The 23,471-nt window shown below is 34.5% G+C and overlaps 1 protein-coding gene across 5 annotated transcripts in view; it reads right to left on the reverse strand.

Annotated features, from left to right (window-relative positions):
* The window catches only part of LOC124844284 (ubiquitin C-terminal hydrolase 12-like), a 53,342-nt gene extending 32,666 nt beyond the window's left edge, over nt 1-20,676 (reverse strand). Inside the window, exons 1-10 of one of the 5 annotated variants that reach the window (XM_088100659.1) lie at nt 20,494-20,676; nt 20,220-20,328; nt 19,470-19,608; nt 19,198-19,355; nt 15,601-15,863; nt 15,287-15,505; nt 15,072-15,180; nt 14,870-14,985; nt 14,531-14,629; nt 4,447-4,556 (exon numbers count right to left, since the gene is read on the reverse strand). In XM_088100659.1, coding sequence (XP_087956785.1) covers nt 4,447-4,556; nt 14,531-14,629; nt 14,870-14,985; nt 15,072-15,180; nt 15,287-15,505; nt 15,601-15,863; nt 19,198-19,355; nt 19,470-19,608; nt 20,220-20,328; nt 20,494-20,523 — 1,352 coding nt within the window. In that variant the 5' untranslated portion in view covers nt 20,524-20,676. Of the gene's footprint in view, nt 1-4,446; nt 4,557-14,530; nt 14,630-14,869; nt 14,986-15,071; nt 15,181-15,286; nt 15,506-15,600; nt 15,864-19,197; nt 19,356-19,469; nt 19,634-20,219; nt 20,329-20,493 lie in introns of those variants that run through there. The other 4 variants (XM_047321191.2, XM_047321190.2, XM_047321189.2 and 1 more) reach the window with 4 other exon arrangements.
* Nucleotides 20,677-23,471: the final 2,795 nt, after the last annotated feature.

A 23,471-nucleotide genomic window follows, 5' to 3' on the forward strand; every position in this document is an offset into this window, starting at 1 on the left:
TTTTGTTGTGGTGTATGAATACAAGTAGACTGATGTAAGATACCATGGGAACTCAAGATGGCAGAAAAGGAGGATGAGAAATACTCTTTTGCATTATCACTTCTTAATATTTTGATTACTTGACCAAATTGATTCTTCATTTCATTCAAAAAGGAGGTAAAGATAGCTAACAATTCAGAACGATTTTTCATAATATAAACCCAAGTACATCTTGAATATTCATCAATAAAAACCAAAGGAGGAGATACGACTAGGTCCCCATATATCAGAATGGATGATGGAAAAACTAGAATTACATATTGATTGAGACCTTTTAGGAAAGGAAGATCTAACATGTTTTCCTAATTGACATGACTCACATTCTAAGGTTTGTAGACCACTAAGTTCAGGACACATCTTTTTTAATTTGGACAAATGAGGATGGCCAAGTCGATCATGTAGCACTTTAGGATTAGGAGCAGCAACACAGGATACCCTTGGACGAGATCCAAAATGGTATAATCCGCCAGCTTCATATCCTTCTCCAATCTGTCTCCCCGAACCACGCTCCTATATAACAAAAGATTTATGATCAAAGGTTATTGAACAATTTAACATTTTAGTCAATTGGCTTAAGGAAATTAAATTAAAAGGACAATTAGGGACAAAAAGAACTGAGTTGAGATTGAGGGAGGGAGACAAAGAAACATGACCAACTCCTTTGGAAGAAGTTTTAGATCCATTTGCAAGGGTTATGAAATGAGGTTTTTCTCGAAAAGAAATAGATGAGAACAAAGAAGTATTACCAGAAATGTGATCAGAAGCACTTGAGTCAATTACCTGTGAATTTTGACCTTTGACCTTCCATAGATTGAGAAACGATGTATTGGGAGATTGAGATGGTTGTGCCAAGTTGTTAGACTTTAACCTTAAATACTCTTGATATTCATCCTCAGAAAACATAGAAGTGAAAGTTTCAGTCTTCGAAGTGGAAGTTTCAGTCTTCGAAATATTGGCGGTTTTGGAAGGGAAACCATGTAAGGAGTAGCAATTCTCTTGAGTATGACTCATCCTTTTACAATATGTGCATTGAGGACATGGACATCCCCGACTTCCTCGTCCTCCTCCTCCTCTAGTGCCACGTCCTCCTCTTCCTCGTGTGCCAACCATGATAGATGGTTCCACTAGTTCATGCGCTTCTTGAGTTTGAGGTACCGGGACACGCAGAAGGCGAGTGGTCAATGTTTCCATAGAGGGGATCTCATGACTAGTTAGAAGTTGATCTCTAAGATGATCAAAATCAGGATGTAGGACACGAAGGATCAACACCATGTAAAATTTGTCTAGTTTCTTTTTGATATCCTCTAATGGATCTACTTCCAAAAACATCCTAAGTTCTTCAACAGCAGATTGGGCTTCAACCATGAAGGACACCATATCATGGTCTGCCATTTTAAGAGATGCAAGCTTGTTCGTAGTGTCATAGAGACGTTGAATATCGTTGGCATAAATGCTTTAGGCTTTCTTCCAAAAGGAGTGACAAGTTTTGAAAGCCCTCAAAGATACAAGAAGTTTGGGTTCCACTGATTGTCATAACAGGGCACACAACTTGAAATCTGCTTGTTTCCACTGATCAGCTTTTTCAGTAGGCACATGGCTTCCATCTCGCTCAAGGTGGTCATAATGCCCTTGGCCAAGGAACCACATTTCAACAGCAGCAGACCATGATAGATAATTTTTTCCATTTAGTTTCTCGGAGGTAATTGATGGACTTCCAGAGAAGGAAAGAGTACTGTCAGGCGCCATTTCTTAAGAAGACGAATAGTACTAGCGAGAAACAAGAAAACCCTAAGGGTTTAGACGAAGGCAACTGTGACAGTGATGGACGACAGTGGCCGGCAACGGCGGGCGGTGGCCGGCGGCGACAGTGGCAGGCGACAGACGATGGTGGCCGACGGTGGACGGTGGCCCGCGGCAGGCAGCGGCAGACGGTGGCGGGCAACGAAGAACTGTGGCGCTGGACAAATATATATTACGAGACAGAAACCAGAGCGGGTTCGACCCGCTCTGATACCAACTTAAGATTGAAACTGTAAAATAATTCTAGAGGGCTTAATTGATCCCTTTCACAATCTTCTATTTATAAGAATAAATTGATACACAAGTACATGATAAATAGGGTAACCCTAGACACAATATAATCATGATAAATAGGGTAATCCTAGACACAATATAATCATGATAAATAAGATAACCCTTGACACACTATAATGATGATAAAATAGGATAAATATCCTAACATAAACAATGGTAGAAGAAGGTCAACAATGACACTTGCCAACACAACATGATAAACAGAAATCCAAATTTTTATTACGAAATGGGACATTTCACTGAGTCATTACAAGTTTTAATACATGTACTTCGGCTAATCTAGAATGTTATAAATGAGAGACTTGGAAGGACATGCAGCAGTTGCAAAAGACAAAGGAACAACAGGAGTGTTGGTGGACAAAGAGGAAGAACTCAATGAGAGAGGAGCATAACAATGATGAATCTGAAGATTGGGGAAGGAATATAAGCCATGAGCTCCAACAACACCTTGGAGAAGGATTTCATGATTCGCTTGAGATTTGACTGAACAATAGTAAAGAAAAAAAAAACACAAACACATTATCACGAGCAAATTGACAAACACAACAAGATTTTTGGTGATAAATGGAACAAGTAGTAAATGATGAAGATTAAAAATACCAGACGAGTGGGTAGAAGGACAAAGAGAACTGGAACCGAATGCCAGAACATTCAAACCTTCACCATTGCCCACATAAATGTGATCAGGACCATCAAAATGTTTAAACTACTGAATATTTTGGGAGTCACTAACAACATGAAAAAAAGCTCCAGAGTCAAGGATCTAAGAAGTGGTAAAAGGAGTGGAGGAAGAAGCAAGCATGGCACTGGGAAGAGTGGAGGCAAACCAGGGAGGGGTTGTTGCAGGAGCAGGAGGTGCGGAGGACTAAGGAGTGGTGGATGTGGGAGGAAAGTGCAGAGGTTGATTGGTGGCTGGATTATAGAGGACCAAGGACTCATACGGTTGAAAAGAGGGATCAGCATGGAAATGGCAGACATTAGAAGCGTGACCATATTTGAGGCAACTCTGGCAATGGAGTTTGTGAGCCTTGATGACAGGTTCAACATGTTGCTTCTAGTGAAGATAACAGTCATCAAGTTTTTCAGCAACAGAGATTGGAAAAATATGGCGGGAGATGGGAGGGAATTGGAACTAGGAATGGCATTGTGGATCATCAACCAGTTCTTCATATCATAATGGAGTTTGAATGAGAAAGATAAAAAGAACAAATGAAGGCACCAGTCGTGTGACTGTTTAAAGTGTGTACTGTATATTATTGGTAAGAAAAACCGTAGATACAGTTTTGTTTTGCTAGTCAGAACTAATAGAAAAACAAAAGAGTTACGGGTCAGTTATGGACAGAGTTATTGATGGTTACAAACCAGTGTAACCTCTGAGAATTACAAAATAAATTAAAAAAGAAAATAAACAAAGCCATGATGGAACAATTAAAACAAACAACAAACATAACACTAATACTATCAATTCTTTCAACAACAAAAGATCCCAAATGCTTAGACTGTAGGATAAATACATGTAAATGATTCTAACAACTCTAAACAAATTCCTCACAAACGCTATTTGGATATGAAGCACAAAAAATGAACATTCCCAATTAGTTCAACTTCAATTTAGAAGAACAGAATTCCTCACCACAATGCCAGAATGCATTGATTCCATGTCAAGAGCCAAAAATAAGATAGATTATACTAACAAGAAAAAGCACAATCGTTTATAGACTTAAGAAAAAGAAATATGTTCATATATCTCTTAACTTTATCCACTAATAGAATTAGATAAAGGATGTGCTAAAAGCCAAGTCATACAGAACATGCAACCAAAATTGCAAGTTCATGATAAATAACTTTATATCCTTTTGATACAACAGTTAGTTGGTAAGTTAATAGACAAATATATCATTTCAACACAATTAGCTTTAACTCTCCCATTTCAACACAATTAGCTTTAACTCTCCCATTTCAACACAATTAGCTTTAACTCTCAAATTAGCTTTAGTTCTGCCCGCATTCTTTTCAAGCTTAAATGAGAACTCCACCACTAAATATTTGCTTTTAGGTTATACATGTCTAAAAACATATTAACAAAAAATACAAGGCAAGAAAGCTTTTATTTTCTTTCATTGAGTCAAATCATCCAAATATCATAGTGGTACTGAGTATGAAGTGGTTTTCTTTTCAAATCATCTACCTTCCCAGTTTCACCACTTCAAGCAGAAGCACAAATGTAGTTTCATGATCCAGCATAGCATGTAGTTCAAATGCAGGCATTGCATAGAAAAAAATTGCAACCATAGCATGCACTATTGAAGATACCTGTGAAGTGAATAAAGATTCCGAATACTTCTGTCTGCTTCAGGTGATAGATACTTGCCATTATCCCTATCAAGATCTAGTTGCAAAGGAAACTCATAGCGATCATTGATCTGATATGCCAACCAATTACCAAGTTAAAAAGAGGTGTCAGTAGTAATAGAAATATTACAAATGGAATAATAAACATAAAATATTATTATAATAGTATCACTAGAAAGACTTAATTTGAAAGAAGATTTTTATTCAATTGATTCATTTGAAACAGTAAATTGGTCTCTATATATAGAGAACGTTGACCCTAAAGTAACAATTACAAGAAAATCTCTAGAATCTTCTAACAACTTATATTAGCTTCTAGTAATACATTCAATATTCAATCAACTTCTAGTAGTACATTTAATATCCTCTTACAACACTCCGTCTCAAGCTAGTGAATGGATATCTATCATTTCCAGCTTGCATGTGAGATCATGAAATCGCTCGTTGGGAAGACCTCTTGTAAAAAAATTTCCTAGCTGAATCCCAATTGGGCCCTAAGAAGTAGTGATAAGACCACTATCTAGTCTCTCTTTAAAAATATGTCAGTCTATCTCTATTTGTTTGGTCCTTTCATGCCGAACTGGATTGTGAGCAATGCTAATAGCTGACTTATTATCACAGTTATCATAGGTTCTTCACATACCACATTAACATCATTTAGAATCATTCTTAGCCATAACAATTCACACACCCCTTGTGCCATAGTTTGGAACCTAGCCTATGCACTAGACCTTGCAACGACATTTTGTTTCTTACTTCTCCAAGTCACCAAATTTCCACCCAAGAACATGGAATATACTATGGTAGCTTTCCTATCTGTGACTGACCCTACATAATCTACATCGGTATATACTTCATTTTTTAATTTTTCATTCTCTTCAACAATAATCCCCTTTCTAAACTTCTCTTCAAATATTGAAGGATTTTGTTTATAGTTTGTAAATGTCTCTCATTTGGATCATGCATGAACTAACTAACGACACCACAGCATAGGATACATCAAGTCTAGTGTGAGCTAAGTAAATGAGCTTCTCAACAAGTCTTTATTCACAAAAGAACTACCTTCATCACTCCCAATTTTATGGTTTTGTTCAATTGGAATTCCAGTAGTCTTTCAATCAATCATACTTGTTTCTTTGAGAAGATCAATAACATACTTTCTTTGGGAGATAAAGATGCCTTTCTTTGAGTAAGCTACTTCTATCCCAAGGAAGTGCTTCAACTTTCCTAGATCCTTGATTTCAACTTGACCAAAATGTTTTTCTTTCAAAATTTGTTTCTCATGTTCATCATCTCGTGCAACAATTATACCATCAACATAGACTAAGAGTAGTGTAAGTTGACCTTTTGGGGAATGCTTAATGAACAAGGTGTGGTCACCTTGACTCTGTTGATACCCAATGGAGATCACAGCAGGAGTGAGCCGACCAAACCAATCATGGGCTGACAGCTTGAGTCCATACAAGGCTTTCTTCAACCTACATACTTTATTCCCTTCTTCATAAGGCCTAAAACCTTGGGGAATTCCCATATAGACCTATTCCTCTAATTGTCCATGCAAGAAAGCATTTTTCAAATCAAATTGTTGCATTTCCCAACCAAAATAAGTTGCCTATTAGAGAATGATTCTAACTGTATTCATCTTTTCCACTAGAGCAAATGTCTTCCCATAATCAACACCATAAGTCTAAGTAAATAATCCTTTAGCAACTAACCTTGTTTTGTAACAATCTAATGTGCCATCAGATTTTTACTTTACATTATAAACCCATCTGCAACCTACTGCCGTTTTATCAAGTGCCATGTTAACAATTTCCATTTTTGGTTCTTTTCTAAGGTACTCATCTTTCCATTCATGGCGTGAACCCGTCCTTCAATGCTTCTTGAACTGAAGTAGGGACTCTAATTTCATCAACGAAAGAGAGGAAACTAGATGTTTCATACATAGGTTTTTTGTAGTCACAAAATGAGAAATAGGATAGTTGGTACAAGATCGAGTTCCTTTCCTGAAAGCAATGGGCAAGTCATCAAGGTTTCTCTACACGACTAATTTCTAGAGTTGACCCTGTTTCAAGAACAAAGTTGCCCTTTTGAGGAGCAGCTTCATAAACATGGCTAACTTTTGGAGCTGACCTTGACTCTCAGCCTTGTTACGAGCAGCTTCAAAGATGTCCATACGAGATGTTTCAAGCATACCAAGAGTAGTACGAGATGGTTCTTATATGAAAGAGGTAAAAGATGACTCAAAAGATTCAAAAGACTCAGCTTCAAAATAACACTCCCCCTAAAGCTGAGAATGTTTGTAAAAAAGATTCAGTTTCATCAAAAGTAACCTTCATGGAGGTAAAAAAACCTTCACATTGTAGGATGATAGCAACGATATCCCTTCTATTAGAAGCATAGCCAACAAATATACATTTAATAGTCTAGGATCTAACTTTCCACGAAATTAACTATGAATATGGACAAACACAACACATCCAAACACTCAACTATGAAGACTAAAGAGAAAAGGAACAAATGGAAAGAAGGAAGATATGAACTCAATAGGACTCAGACCATCTAGGACTCGAGAGGGTAGTTGGTTAATAAGATAGGTTGCAACGAGGACAGCCACAATAAGATTTAGGGACATGCATTTGGAAACGAAGTGTTTGTGTTACCTCAAGAAGATGCCTATTTTTTTTCTTTCAACAATGTCATTTTGTTAGGATGTATTCACACAAGTAATTCATGAACACCACCATTTTCAGAAAGGAATTTAGACATGTCATGATTTACATATTCCCTCCCATTATCAAAACGCAAACGTTTAATTGACTTCCCAAACTGTGTTTTTACCATATGGTAGAATTTGACCAATAAAGTAAAAACTTCATATTTTTCTTTCACGGGGAAAATCCATTGAACACAAGTACAATCATCAATAAACGTAACAAACCATTTAGCACTAGAAATACTATTGTTTCATGCAAAGCCCCCAGCCATCATAATGAATTAAGTCAAAAGGTTGGACACTCTTTGTATTACTAGGAGTATATGTGGCACAATGGTGTTTTCCAAGTTGGCATACATCACATTTACATGACTTAACAAACTCTTTAGAAAATAAGGAAGGGATCATAAACCATAGAACAGAAAAGGAGGGATGTCCTAGACCACGATGGAGAAGCCAAATTTGAGAGGACTCAAAAGTAGCGCAAGATTGGAGTAAGGGGTACCTATTTGTGTACTAATATTATCTTTAGATCCCTAGTTTTTAAAACAATACAACCCTCCCAGTTCCTTAACAGTTCCAATCGTGCTCCTTATGGCAAGATCCTGGAAACCACAATGAGTAGGAAAGAATGTTTCAAAACACTTTAGGTCATGCGCAAGTTTCTTAATGGAAATAAGATTATTAGAAAGGTTTGGAACATAAAGAACGTCTTTAAGGTTGAGGGATGGTAAAAGCGAAACATCACCATGTCCAGTTAATGAGATATGAGTCCCATTGGCAACAATAATGTGGTTACCGAAAAGAGAAACAAATGATGTTAAAAGAGATGAATGAGAGGACATATGGTCTGTGGCCGCAGAGTCTAGAGCCTAAGAGTCCATACATAAAGTTTTACAAACGTTAAAGATGAATTTAAGTTCTTACTAGTCATAGCTAGAGAGCAAGACGAGAAGGTGACTTATTGGTGGACTCCATCCGAGATTTCAAACTTCAATTTCATCACGTATTGCATGTATCTCTGAAGTTAGAAGCTCAACATTGCTTAGTGGAGCTGCCATGCTGAAGTAAATAATAGAATCCCCTCTTAATTAAAAGAAAACAATAAGACAAAAGAGCTCCAGATGTGGCAGCAGTGGCAATAACGACAATTCTGATGATAGCAATGGTGAAAGCTCTAACAAGATAGCCCGACTACGACTCCGACAACAACTCCAGCAAGGGTACAGTGACAAGGTCTGCCAACAGCACTGGTGGATAGCGGGGTGCAACAACAAACAAAACCACAAGTTGGGTGCACTTCAGGATATCCAATCCCAATATTTAAAGGACATGGGTGCACTTCAGGCAACCCTAAAAGGAACTGTAACTAAGATGGTAAAGAAGAAATGAAGCAAGACTCCCAAGATCGGGAGCTTATACCAACTAGAAAGAATTAATTTGAAAGAAGATTTTTATTCAATTGATTCATTTGAAATAGTACATTAGTCTCTATATATAGAGAACTTTAACCCTAAAGTAATAATTACAAGGAGATCTCTAGAATCTTCTAACAACTTATATTAGCTTCTAGTCATACATTTAATATTCTACCAACTTCTAGTAATGCATTTAATATCACAAAAGTATCTGTCCAATGGGGAAAAATCAAGGGAAGACAGAGAAAAGCACGTCTCAGACAGAAACAACTATATAGAATGTTTCAAACTTCAACTAACTACTAGTTAAAATGAATTCACTTTAAGTATTAAACAAAGTATACAACAGGATATGGTACAAAAATTCCTGGACAAGCAAGAGAGAAAGCTTACAATAACAATAGAAACTTTGTGAGAAATGTTGAATATAGTAAAAACTATGTAAGAGATTAATTTCTCTTATGTTAAATATATATTATTAGAAATAGAGAAGATTGGGAGAGAATATCCCCTTGTGTTAAATACACACATAGGGTTATCTATTTATAATAAAAGAAATATGGGCTAAGCCCAAAATACAAATGAGAAAATAATAACTAACTAACTAAAAGATATAATATATCTAACACTCCCCCTCAAGCTGGAGCATATAAATCATATGTTCCGAGCTTGTTACAAAGATAATCAATTCTAGGTCCTCGTAAGGACTTAGTGAATATGTCTGCCAACTGGTTGCTTGAGTTAACAAACTCAGTCTTGATATCTCCGGATATGATTTTTTCTCGAATGAAATGACAATCAACTTCAATGTGTTTGGTTCTCTCATGGAAGACAGGGTTAGAGCTAATATGGAGAGCAGCTTGATTATCACATATAAGTGTCATGTGAGTGACATCTCCAAAGTTCAATTCACTAAGCAATTGTTTAAGCCACACAAGCTCGCAAGTAGCTGATGCCATAGCTCTATATTCTGCTTCTGCACTGGACCTTGCCACAACACTTTGCTTCTTACTTTTCCAAGATATCAGGTTGCTACCAATAGAGACACAATACCCAGAAGTAGACCTCCTATCAGAAGGGGAACCAGCCCAATCAGCATCTGAATAACAAACAATTTTTGTATCTTTGTTAGGGCCATATAGCAAACCTTTTCCAGGTGATCTTTTAATATACTTCAGTATGCGAACAACTGCATCCCAATGGTCTTCACATGGGGAGTTTAGAAATTGACTCACCACACTAACTGCGAAGGAAATGTCAGGACGCGTAACAGTAAGATAGTTTAATTTACCAACTAGTCTTCTGTACCGTTCAGGATCTGAGAAAGGCTCCCCCTGATTTGGTAGGAGTTTGATGTTAGGGTCCATAGGTGTCTCAACAGATTTACAATTCATTAACCCTGTTTCCTCCAAGATGTCTAACGCATACTTCCTCTGAGATATGACAATACCATCATTGGATTGTGCTACTTCAATACCCAAAAAGTACCTGAGTTTGCCAAGATCTTTGGTTTGAAAATGATGACAAAGGTGTTGTTTCATCTGAGAGATGCCAAGATAGTCGCTTCCTGTGAGAACAATATCATCGACATACACTATTAAGTAGATACATCCAGCACTCGAGTGGCGATAGAACACTGAATGATCCGCTTCACTGCGAGACATACCAAATTGTTGAACAACACCACTGAATTTACCAAACCACGCCCGAGGAGACTGTTTTAGGCCATATAAGGATTTGCGAAGACGACATACCAATCCAGATGACTCCCCCTGAGCAACAAAGCCAGGCGGTTGCTCCATATAAATTTCTTCTTGCAAATCACCATTGAGGAAAGCATTTTTGACATCAAGTTGGTAAAGAGGCCATTGTCGAAGAGCGGCCATGGCAATGAAGAGGCGAACAGAGGTCATTTTTGCCACTGGAGAAAAAGTGTCACCATAATCCAAACCAAAAATCTGTGTGTAGCCTTTGGCAACCAGTCGAGCTTTCAGACGATCAATCGTGCCATCAGGACCAACCTTGATAGCATACACCCACCTGCAACCAACAACAGACTTTCCAGATGGTAATTGGACCAGCTCCCAAGTTCCATTTTCCTGTAAAGCACTTAATTCATCCAGCATAGCTTGACGCCAACCAGGATGAGTTAAGGCATCACTCACAGATTTGGGAATTGACACAGAAGAAATGGATGAGAGACAAGTATAAAAAGATGGAGATAATCTGTGGTAATTAAGAACAGTATAATGGGGGGAAGGGTTACGGGTAGAGCGTATACCTTTACGGAGGGCAATAGGCAAGTCAGACTCAGTTGCTGGAGCCGGAGGAGACACATGAGGCGGCACCGGAAGTGAGTCATGAGGGAGACGATTACGGCGACTATAAACCTGAAGGGGTGGAGGTGAAGGATGATCCTGTGGTGAATGAGAGTCTAAAGAAGGAGAAGACAAAATGGGTGGAGCATCACCAGGAGGATCACATATAAGAGAGATATCAACAGTAGCAGGGAGAGGTACAGAACTAGAAGATAGATGTGAAAAGTAAAAAGAAGACTCATCAAAAGTGACATCAGCAGAGATAAAATGACGATTGAGGGAAGGGGAAAAACACTTATAGCCCTTTTGTGACCGTGGAAATCCTAAGAAGACACATTTGTGAGACCTAGGAGATAACTTATCAAGACCAGGACTAAAATCATGAACAAAACATGTAGACCCAAAAACTCGAAGAGGTAATGGATGCAGAGGATCTTGAGGAAATAAGATAGAATGAGGGATTTTGTTATCTAGGACGGAAGATGGCATGCGGTTGATAAGATAACATGCTGTGAGAACTGCATCACCCCAAAAACGTGAGGGTACTTGACCATGAATAAGAAGTGTACGAGTTGTTTCAATAAGGTGTCTATTCTTGCGCTCAGCCACCCCATTTTGTTGAGGGGTATAAGCACATGAGGTTTGGTGAAGAATGCCATGAGAAGCCATAAACTGTTTAAACGGTTGAGAAAGGTATTCACGGCCATTATCACTACGTAAATTTCGAATAGAAACCCCAAACTGTGTTTTTATTTCATTGAAAAAAGATTGAAAAATAGAAAACAACTCAGAACGATTCTTCATTAAAAACAACCAAGTACATCTGGAATAGTCATCAATAAAGGTAACAAAATACTGAAAACCTAAAATGGACTTAACATGACTAGGTCCCCAAATGTCAGAATGAACCAATGAAAAAGGAGACGACGCCCGTTGTGAGACACTACGAGGAAAGGAACTACGAGTATGCTTCCCTAACTGACAAGACTCACACGACAAACTTGATAATGTGGACAACCTCGGGACAAGTTGTTGTAGTTTGGCAAGACTGGGATGACCGAACTGAGCATGAAGAAGGGATGGTGACTCCATGACAACGCCAACATGTGGAGAAGGGCGGAGATGATAAAGGCCATGAGACTCACATCCTGTGCCAATCATGTGTTTCGAACTCCGGTCCTGCAACCAAACAGAATCTTTAGTAAATGAAATAACACAATTAAGAGTACGAGTTAAACGACTAATGGACAATAAGTTGAAGGGAGACCCAGGGACATAAAGTACATGATCAATGGATATGGATGGAAAAATATTAACAGTACCAATACCATGAGATGAGACTCTAGACCCATCAGCCATTGTTACTGAGGGTAAATTATTCGGACATGACAAGGAAGAAAACAAGGACTTGTTACCAGTGATATGATCGGTGGCGCCTGAGTCAAGGACCCAAGGTCCGAGGGAGTGAGTTAGACCAACAAAAGGTGTACCTGTACGTGCAACAGATGCAGAGGTAGTGGAACCAGAGTGCTGATGATCCTCATACCATTTGAGAAATTCGTTGAAGATTGCAGGTTTGTCTACGATATTAGATGAAGTAGGATGGTCTGCAGACGGTGATCGGGGAGGTGGATCAGAATTTGCCATTGCTACAGGTCGAGGAGGACGTCCATGGAGAGCATAACATCTATCTATTTTGTGGCCTAACTTGCCACAATGGTCACATTTTAGACGTCCTTTACTTGGCTTGCGAGACCGACTTCGATCATCACGTTGAGTAGCCATAACAGAGGAATCATCAGTATGAGGGGATGTCTCAATGACGGGTTTGCTCGGTATACGCAAAAGAGCAGAACAAGTAGAAGTAAAGTTGGGTATAACAGGAGAACCCAAAATCTGATCACGGACATGAGAAACATCATCAGAGAGTCCGTATAATGCCAGCAACATGAAGAACTTTGATCGTTGTTCCAATTCTTCAGCAGGAGTGGAAGCAGGGGGTAATATATCATTAAAGTCATGAAGAAGGGCATGAATTTTACCCAAATATTCTGCCATAGGACCAGGATTGCGCGGACCAATAACAGTTAATAGGTCCTGACAAACACCATAAAGACGCTGAGTGTCATTTGTGTATAACAACTTCGCTTGTGCCCATACTTCTGAACATGTTTCATAGGATCGAAACATTTGTTTCAGTGAGGAGTGAATGGTGGACTTTATAACAATGCATAACTGAGCATCAATTTTCATCCAGCGGGAAGTGTCTATGGGAGCAGTAGTCACATTTTGAGTAAGATGATCTAAGTACCCTTGACTCTTCAACCAAAGTTTGATGTCGGACGCCCATGTTGCATAATTTGTGCCATCTAACTTGTCAATGGACAAGTGTACATTCACATAATTGGTATATATTGAAGGATCAGAAGATGAGCCACCAACAGAGGTGTTTGAAGACGCCATATAGAAGGAGAAACCCTAAAAATCCAAAGTGCTCCGATTGACGCAACGACCACAGATCCAGAAAGAGGGCGAGGAGGCGATCACGGCGGTGCTGATCGGCGGCGGAAAGCTCCGGCGACGCGCCGGCACGCGCGGCGGCAGCGGCGACTCTTGCGGCGGCGCGTGGAGGCGCGTGGGAGGTCCGTTCGCCGCGATCTTCGTACGACGGTGGTCGCCCGGCCGAGGCGATTCCGATGGTGTGGTCGCCGGTCGATTCTGGAACTCCGGCGACGGCGGCGGCGGCGGCGACGGCGACGGCGGCGGCGGCAGCGGCAGCGGCAGCGGCGATGGCAGCGGCAGCGGCAGTGATGGGTGCCGGAGACCGTAGAGTTGACTGGAACTATTCCTGTGCTCTGATACCATATTAGAAATAGAGAAGATTGGGAGAGAATATCCCCTTGTGTTAAATACACACATAGGGTTATCTATTTATAATAAAAGAAATATGGGCTAAGCCCAAAATACAAATGAGAAAATAATAACTAACTAACTAAAAGATATAATATATCTAACATATATATATATATATATATATATATATATATATATATATATATATATATATATATATATATATATATAGGGTTCTCTAATTATAATAGAAAAAATATGGGATAAGCTCAAAATACAAGTAAAAAATCATAATGTATCAAGTTTATTACTAATATAATCCATAAAAACTTAGTAAAAATATTTGTTTCTGTACTCGAGTGATACCAAATTGCTAATGATTTATAAAAACGAGATAGAAGACGAAATACAAACTAACTAAAAATAAAAGATAATTATAAAATAAAGATAATATATCTAACAAGAAACAAAGATTAGTGGATAAAAATCAAAGACAACCCAATCAAGGCATTTAGTCTTAGAATCCAATAAATGAGTACTGGTGCATCATTCATTTAATAAAAAGCAAAAGGTCTTTAACTGATAATTTATAATAGAAAAGCTTATCTGTAACTGCAACCAGCAAAGAAAGAATGGTAAAAAGTCCTATCGGAATATAATATTATAAAGTGAAGAAAAAGAAAATATGACAGAGTCACAAAGTAAGGAATATTTTGTTGCTTATTGAATTAAATACCAACCTTTACCATAGTGTCTCGCATAAAATCATACTCAAACCGTTTTAACTGAAGCTGTAGAACAGGTGGGAAATCAATGAACAATACACCCTTCCTAGCATCCTGAAAGAGTAATCAAAATCACATTCCACGAAAACAATCATCCAGATAATGAACATAAAAACGATAATAATAACAGCTTCAGAAATCATTCAAGTGAAACTGTAACTACTAAGCAAATACAGTTAACAAAATAGAGGAAGATCAGTACAAAAGAGATGTTTATCTATAAAACAATGCAATTAGTGAAGTTCAGCCTGATAATAAAAGGCAAATAAAAAAGCACAAGGGTTCAGATTTTACCTGTAACCCATGGTGCTCGGCATGATATTTATTATCACCCTCAAGCCGTTCCACTTCCACAAACTTATCAAAAGAAGCATACACATCTTTACAGCCTTTGACATCAAGCTGAAGATCTGTAATCAAATATCCAATATTCCATAAGGTCCAATAACATGGAATAGTGTGGTAAATAGCAGCATCCTAAAAGAAAAATGCATACCATAAAATGACTCCTTTCTTGTTGATTTATAATCCTCATTGATGCATTCAATATAGTTCATATGGTGGCCTTCAAATAATTTCTGTATAGTGCCTTCCACAACAGTTCCCTGTCAAAGACAAAATCTCAAGAACATAATAAAAGCACACAAATCCAGAGTAAAAGCTACTTTAACAAGACATAACAATAAAACACTATTATAAATAACTAAATACCTTCATTTTGTCTTCTAGCTTCTCACAAAGAACCCTATTAAGTTCTTGGACATCATGCTGCATGAATGAATCATATGTATCCCATCCAAAAGACTTGGTTAACTCTTTCGTTGCTACACTAGTGTCACTGTACTGCAATTTGTAAAACAAACTCTGTAATGCAAGATGTATGCTCCTCGATGGCAAATCACTTTCAGTCGTGGGCATATGGTACACAGCCTGCAAAAGCAATTCTATACATGAGCTGATTTCAAATATAAATGCTGGCCCTTTTTAAAAAATAAGACCTTACAAATGTATATAAATCAGCTAACCTTTCGAAAATAAGAAATGTGGTACAGTGTTTGAAGCAGGGAATTCATATAACAAGTAGCTCCTTGGTTTTTTAATCCAACATAACCAGTTTCCTTTTTTGAGTCATATGACCAATCCATGTCTTTACGTACAGTAATGTCAGCCTCAACTATACATGTATCATTCACAAGATAACCTCTAGCAGAATCATACAATTGAGCAAGTGGCATGAAATGAAGAAAACCCCAATCACACTCACGCGCATGGAACTGATGATGACATTCTGGAATATGGAAAAGCAATCAACTTTATTTTTCTTAATAAGAAAATGACAGGGAGCTAAAGTGTAGATGATAAGACATTATGGATAACACAAAACAAGTTAAAATTAGAGAACTAAGAAACAAAATCCAACATAACTGTGTGATAGATTTGGATTTTTCAGGGAACCAAGAAAAAATCCTATGTTGTAAACGGAAGCCCAATTGTAGAATAAACTTGATGCAGAGAATTAGTTACAGACAGAATATATTTTCTGAATGATGATAATTTCCTTTTTTATCTGCCCCGTAGACCTACTAATATGCACAGGAATTACATCCTACCAATACAATCTAGAATATTCTACCAACCCATGTCAACTTTTAGTAACAGAATAACCTAACAAGCTTAGCACAAACTCACCCAGAGAAACTTCTAACATAGTAAAAATAAAAAATTACGGTGGTATTTGAAATGAAAATAACACATACAGAATGAAATACTTAGTGATTGTTACAGTAAGTAATTAACTGTCTAACCTCCCTAAGTATCAGAAAAAGAAATCTGGTAAAGAAACAATGTGTTCAGAAGACTGGATTATTTTTAAAGATTATTTCAATAATCTATAATACTTACTATCGTTATAATTGAATATGTGAAAATAGGTTTTTTTTGGTTTTATATGTGAAGATAAATTATTTTCCTAGAATTGTCAGAAATAGTTGTTTCTTTTATAGTAAAATTAAAAAAAAAAATAGTGATGCCCATAGTGATAGTAGCGACAAGAGTAATGATAATGGTGACAATGACAAAACTTAAAAAGTGAATTTAAGTTTAACTAAACCTCACAAAATTAACTTACATCATGAGATTTACACTCATTTATATACTTGATCATATCTTTAGCTAATGTGGGATCTATGGTCTAATAAGGGGAGTACAATATGCTCACCAAATCTTATTAGGATAGGTTTTGATACCATCTTTAATAGTAGATTTAGACTTAATTCAACTCCAAAAAACTAAATTCTAAAGTGTGGTACTCTAGTTAATACAGGCTCTTCGAAAAAATTGACCATAATAAGATGGTAGCACTAAAAATGGTGGTAGTTGTTATGACAAAGATGACAGTGAGGGTGGCGAAAAAGGAACAGTGATGACAAGGAAGGTGGTGGCAGTGGTGGTGACAGTGGTTATAATGGAGGTCAAGTGGTGAGATAGTAAGAAAGAGATCAACTACTCTATCATGCTGCCTTCTAATCCCCCGCCCCCCTCTTGGAGATAGAAAATATGCTACATAAGAGAATAGGTAGGCAATTGGATAAAGAAATCATAGCATATCACCACCCCAAACAATTTAATACAAGATATGGTAGTCATTCTTTCATCATCACTGACCCTAAAGTTTATTTAAAAAGAAGAAACACCAGTTGCTTCATCTTCTATTTATATTTCTTGAAAAAGATTTTCACTTTTAGATTTTCTATTTCGACAAAACCATGTTTAGTTGTCAAATTTAAGAAAAATACTACTTCTATTGAAAAATATATAAAACATGTTAGACAACTAGAGAATATTTTGAATAATGTTGGTAAAATCTAGACAGGATCGCAAATGGTGAGATGACTATTATTCTAATAATTTTATACATATTCATTACTCTTATTCATATATATATATATATATATATATATATATATATATATGAATAATATATAAATCTCGTCCACTAATAATCATTAGTAATAAAATGTAATTTTACTTTAAAAAACATAAATTCGATCATAGTAGTCAATAGAAGTAGCAGGATAACCACTTCTGAATTTTTTTACCAGTTCAAAGAACCTCTAATATATATTAGCTTTCAAATATACGTATATAAATATTTAGTTTGTATTATATAACTATAACTATATTATTGCTTAACAATATTTTATATTCTTTTTAATTTATTATTTTATTATATATATATATATATATATATATATATATATATATTAATATTTTTTAAAATAATAATGGTAAAACAGAACTTTTATTTTACTAACTCATAAGATTTTCATGTATACTAATACATTATTTATAATTTTCTATAATTTAGCTTATTGTATTATATATTATGTTTTAGTTAGTTTTTATTACTAGTACTAAGTGGTTTATTATACATTTTCATTACAATTATTTTTCATTTTAATTTTTAATTTATCATATTAGATAATATGTTTTATTAAGTTTACTAGATTATTTGGTTTACTATATACTATATTATGCTTTAAATAGTTTCTTTCTATTTTTTTAATGCTATTATTTTTATTATTATTATTAATATTATTATGTTATTATTATATCATAAATAATTAAAAACAATTCTTAAGTAACAAGTGAAAAACCCACCCATGTTGGAATGAAATTGGACAGAACTTCAAACAAATCAGAAAGGAGAGAAACACATCCAATAACCATAAGGACCAGACCCATCATGTTCTCCATAATGCCTATAACATTTGAAAAATAGAAGTGTGGGAAGTGTTGAGCATAGTGGATTTCACTTGGGCTTCAGAGTCGCAGTACCAAATCTCCAAAACACTAAAGATATAAAAATAAAATCATAAGATATTTCTCAGATTTTTTTATACTCTCCCTTGAACCGTAAATAAAAAACATAAAAATTGAGCTACGCCAAAAACAATAGTTGGAAAAACAACTCAGGGATATTAGAGAAGTAAAAGAGAATTGCTAGAAAGATAGCTAAGTCACACAGCCAGAAAGGCCATCAGCTGAGAGGAATTTCATGGCAAGAAAAGCACGGTCTCGTCAAGAGTCTTGACTACACAAGAGAGACAGTTCTATAATAGAATGATCGACCCTAGAACTATGAAACCATAAACCAGGAATGATTAATCAATTACAAACAATTCATATTTCAATTGATCGTCTCTTCTTCCACCAAATTATCTTATCAGGGTGACCTGATTAAATTATAATCTGCAATAACTTCAAGCAAACAATTAAAAAATAAATGATTTTATTGCCTGCCTACAATCCCTAGGTCCATCAGTTTGCTTCTTAAATGAAATTGAAAAACAGGAACTTCATTCACATCAAATAATTAAAATGAATTAAATGAATAATTCTGAGATGGCATCAATTTGACAGAAACCCAATCCCCAATATTTTTTAGGTCTGCAACAGAGATCTCTACCTTAAATTATTAACTGCCCACAACAGAACCACTATGCTAGTTCTCACAAACATAATATCCCATATTACAAAGAGGAATATAATTTTTGTTATTTTACTTATTCAACTTGGAAAAGAGAAAAATTTTCAAAGAATACGGTCGGCAGCGATATTACCTCTTCTTATTGAAAAGTTACTATGAATTTGATTAACAACAGTCAAACTGAGTTGGGCATGTTTACTCCAACCATAAGGCAAATTAGCTGCATCTGCAACATCTACATACATTGAAAGATGGTCAACACTGTTCCCCTTTGAAAAGATAAGTACCCGCCTGCTCATTTAAACTAATGTCAGTTAGAACAACATTCATAATAAGGATAACTTGACACGCACACACATGTAATTAACATTAGACATCGATGGATAAGGGTAGAAATGGACATACCAGTTAAAGCCCCCTACACAGAAAACATTAGAGAAGACTTTGTGAGGAAGTTTTGAAAAATTGTCAATGGTCCAGGTGAATTTCGCAGATGGTGTATCATCCATTGTTGGAGCAGCCACTATACTCGTGCTTTCTGCTGCTGAAATTTAAAAAGTAAAGAAACACTATACAAAATAATAAGAATATAAACAAACATGATGACTAATCAGTTAGACCAAATATTAATAAAAATAAATAAATAAAAGTTTGTTAATTTCACAAACCACGTGGAAGAAAGAGTCCCAAAAATTACCTTACCCATCCATCCCAAACAAAAGGAAGCACCACTTAAAATAAAGCTTATACTCAAACCTCAAAAAACATAGCAACTTCAATGCTACCTCACAACACATAACACTAGTCCTAATAACAAAATCAACACAAGACATCAAAATCACCATAGGTCACTGCTTGAATTTTCATAACGTTCATTCATTCAACCTAACCAACCTTTACGCACTCACACTAACCTTAGTGCATGTAGCTCTATCGTCACCAGCCCCACTATAAGAAAATAATTTTCCATTTCATAGCTCATTACAAAAATGCCGCCCTATTTCACTCGAATTCCTTTTTCTAAACATTCATAAAGAATTGCAACAGCCAATTCCCACAAGTTCACACATTATGATTAAATAATAAATTCAATGTGATGCAACCACTCATTCACTGAGTCTTCAACAATGAGCATTATCGAAATTCAAGAATTACCTTCCATAGGTTGAGGACCGGGAGAAACCTCAATCTCATCATGCGGCTGCTGCGGCGACTCAGGCTGCTGCTGCGGCTCTGGTTGCGGTTGCGGCTGCGGTTTTTGGCGCTTCATGCAACGCAACAAAATGAAACATGTACGTCAAAACCCTAGCAATCTTCCCACAGACAAACCGCAAAATAAAAAAGAAAAGAAATAGAACCAAAAACAGGATAAAGAATGCAATCGAATTGAATTGAAAAGTACAAGAAAAAAAAGAAATAATTCCTTTACATCGAATGGAGGCGTAGTCATTAGAGTCATGTTGAAAGAAAGAGATGCAAAAAATCATAAACCAAGAATTGTAATGTATATAAAGGAGAGGGGGAAGAAGACGAGTGATGGAAAGAAGCAAACAGTGACTTCAGTAAGAAGGGTTGCTTTAGCACGGAAGGGGATGTTTACGGAATTTCGTAGCAATAAACCCCATTCTGAGTTTTACAGAGGGTACAGTATTTGTACACGTGCTTTCTTCTTTCTTTTTCTTTTTGTAAGTTTTAAGATATTTTTATTTATAGAATCACATACATTTGCTTTTATATAATTAAAATTTATGATAATTAAATATAATATATAGATGGCGTTTCAATATCCCTAATTTATAACAATTAATAATGAGAATTATATTTTACATCTATTTCTTGTTATATACTTATGTTATCTTAGCTTACCTAACATCTTTATATTTATTAATCAAATTTTTAGTTTTTATTGTCTAAAATAACTGCTTATAAAATTGAAATTATTTTATTTTATAATTAAAATTATGATTTTCGTGAAAAAATTAACTTCATATAACTAATTGTATAGATATTTTATCTTCATTTTAAGGTTGTATTTTTATAATTACTTTTTACATACCCTTTTCACCTCTCTTACTTTTCTTTCTTTACATTCATTAATTAACTTTTTAATTTCCATTAAAACCATCCATAGAAATTGAAATGCTTTTATTTTATAGTTATAATCATAATTTTAAATAAAAATTAAAATATTGTATTATGATTTTTCTTTTATTTTGATCAAAATTTAGAATCCCTATTATTTAATTATAATATAATAAAATTTATTTATAATTGACTTTATATATATATATATATATATATATATATATATATATATATATATATATATATATATATATATTTCTTTATAAATTCAATATAAATTTTAATAATATATTTTAATTAATTTTACCACAAAAAAAAAGTGAAAATCGCAACATTTCCAGTAGCGTTAATAATAAGTGTTTATTTCATTTTATTTAAACAAATTTTATAATCAAAATGTTTTCGAATTTATAAATTAAAAGTACACGAAATAAGTATGCTGACAACTAAAAACAATTGTATAATTATCAAGAACGACATATAATATGGTAAAAAAGATATTTTCTTTTGTGTTTAAAATATAAGATATTTTAATTATTATTTTTTAAATAAAATATTTTTAAAATATAAAGAATTCAATTATAAGCAATTTAAATGTTATATATTTTAATTTTTTAGAATTGTAAAAATCTTTTATCCACGATTTATATGAGTGTGTACTATCTTGATTAGTCTTTCTGGAACATCATAAAATGAAAATAATATATTTAACGTAAATTGAAAACAAAGTTTTGTAAATGTAAAATAGAAAAACTTTAACAAAAATAAATAGTATAAATCAAGATCAGGACTGGGGTTTTCCATTTTTTATCAAAATATTTCAAATTGCTCTCCTAATTTTTTATTTATTCAATTAGATCTTAATTTTTAAAAATTAATTTAATTTAATCGGTTCGTAGTTTTGTTTTTTGTTATATTTTTATTTTTATTTTTATTTTAATTTAATTCATAAAACAAATTGTCTATATATCAAGTTAAATGCCGTAGTGATAATGTTGTATCTCAATGTTTGGGCTATGATTATCTTATATTTACTATAATTTAAATGTTTTTTTATTTGATTCAGTTTTATTTTTTTTAAATTAAAATAATTTTAAATTAAAATCAAATTTAATTTTTATATAAATATTATATTGATATTTTAATTAAATAAAATTATTTTTAAACTAACTCTAGCTATATTATTAATAGAGATGACAAATAAAATCCTGACATTAACTAAATATGATTTGCATATAGATACATATTGTCTCACCTTAGCTCTCATGTTCACTCTCATACACATTCCATCCTAATTCTCGTTTCATTTAAATTATTAAAATAGTCAATAGTAATTTAATATTTTTCTATTGTTTGACATGTCATAAAATCAATTCATATCTTCAAAATAATTTTTCAACGGTTAGAACTTTTATGTAATTATGGTTAAATTACGTACGTAAAATAAACATTTTTTATGTATTATATTTGAATGTTGTTTCTCCTCTTTTCTTAATATTTTTATAATTTGATATTTTTTTCAAATGAAAATATCTAAATCTTAATTTAAGTGTTTAATAACTTAAACCCTTCACTTACCAGGTGATATAAAAAATTTCTTTTATTCTTATTCTTACTTTTTTTTTCATTTGAAAAATCCTTTTTGTTTTTGCCAAAACAATATTAATTATCTCTTAAGAATTTGACTAGTTTGATATTTGAAAAGTTTATTTAGATTTTTATGTTGTATTTGGATGAGGCAATTTATAAGAGTAATTCATTTATTTGCATAATTTAAAATTTTTTGAAGTAAAATAACTTGTCTAAACGAGGAAAATAAAAGAGAATTGAAATTAGGGAATTTTAAGACAATATTTTAAATAATTAAAATAATAAAATTTGAAATTCACTAAAAAAAGAAGGAAATTGAAATTGGGGAATTTTAAGAATAACTAAACTAATAAAATTTGAAATTCACTCAAAAAAAAAGAAGGAAGTTGAAATTCTACAAAGATATAGAATTCCTTATTAGTCAAAAGGAAAATAGTTCACAAATCCAAAAATTCAACTTATATCAATTTTTAGCTAAAACCGAATCATCTCAACATCTAGCACGAGCCGACTTGGCTCAACTATAAGATGAGATTGACTTGACTTGACCTTTGGTCAAAGCCAAAGGTTGAGTCAACTAGGCATGGGCCAATGATTGAGCTGAAATTTGACCAAAGTCACCTCAACTTGAAGGTTAAGTCATGTTAGTATGTAACAATATGACATAAACCAAAGGTTGTGTCAATTCAGAATAAATCGAATATAAAATTCAACTTGGCATAAATCAAAAGT

This window comes from Vigna umbellata, chromosome 10, assembly GCF_029865625.1.
Source record: "Vigna umbellata cultivar VRB3 chromosome 10, Vumbellata_1.0, whole genome shotgun sequence".
Taxonomy (NCBI): Eukaryota; Viridiplantae; Streptophyta; class Magnoliopsida; order Fabales; family Fabaceae; genus Vigna; species Vigna umbellata.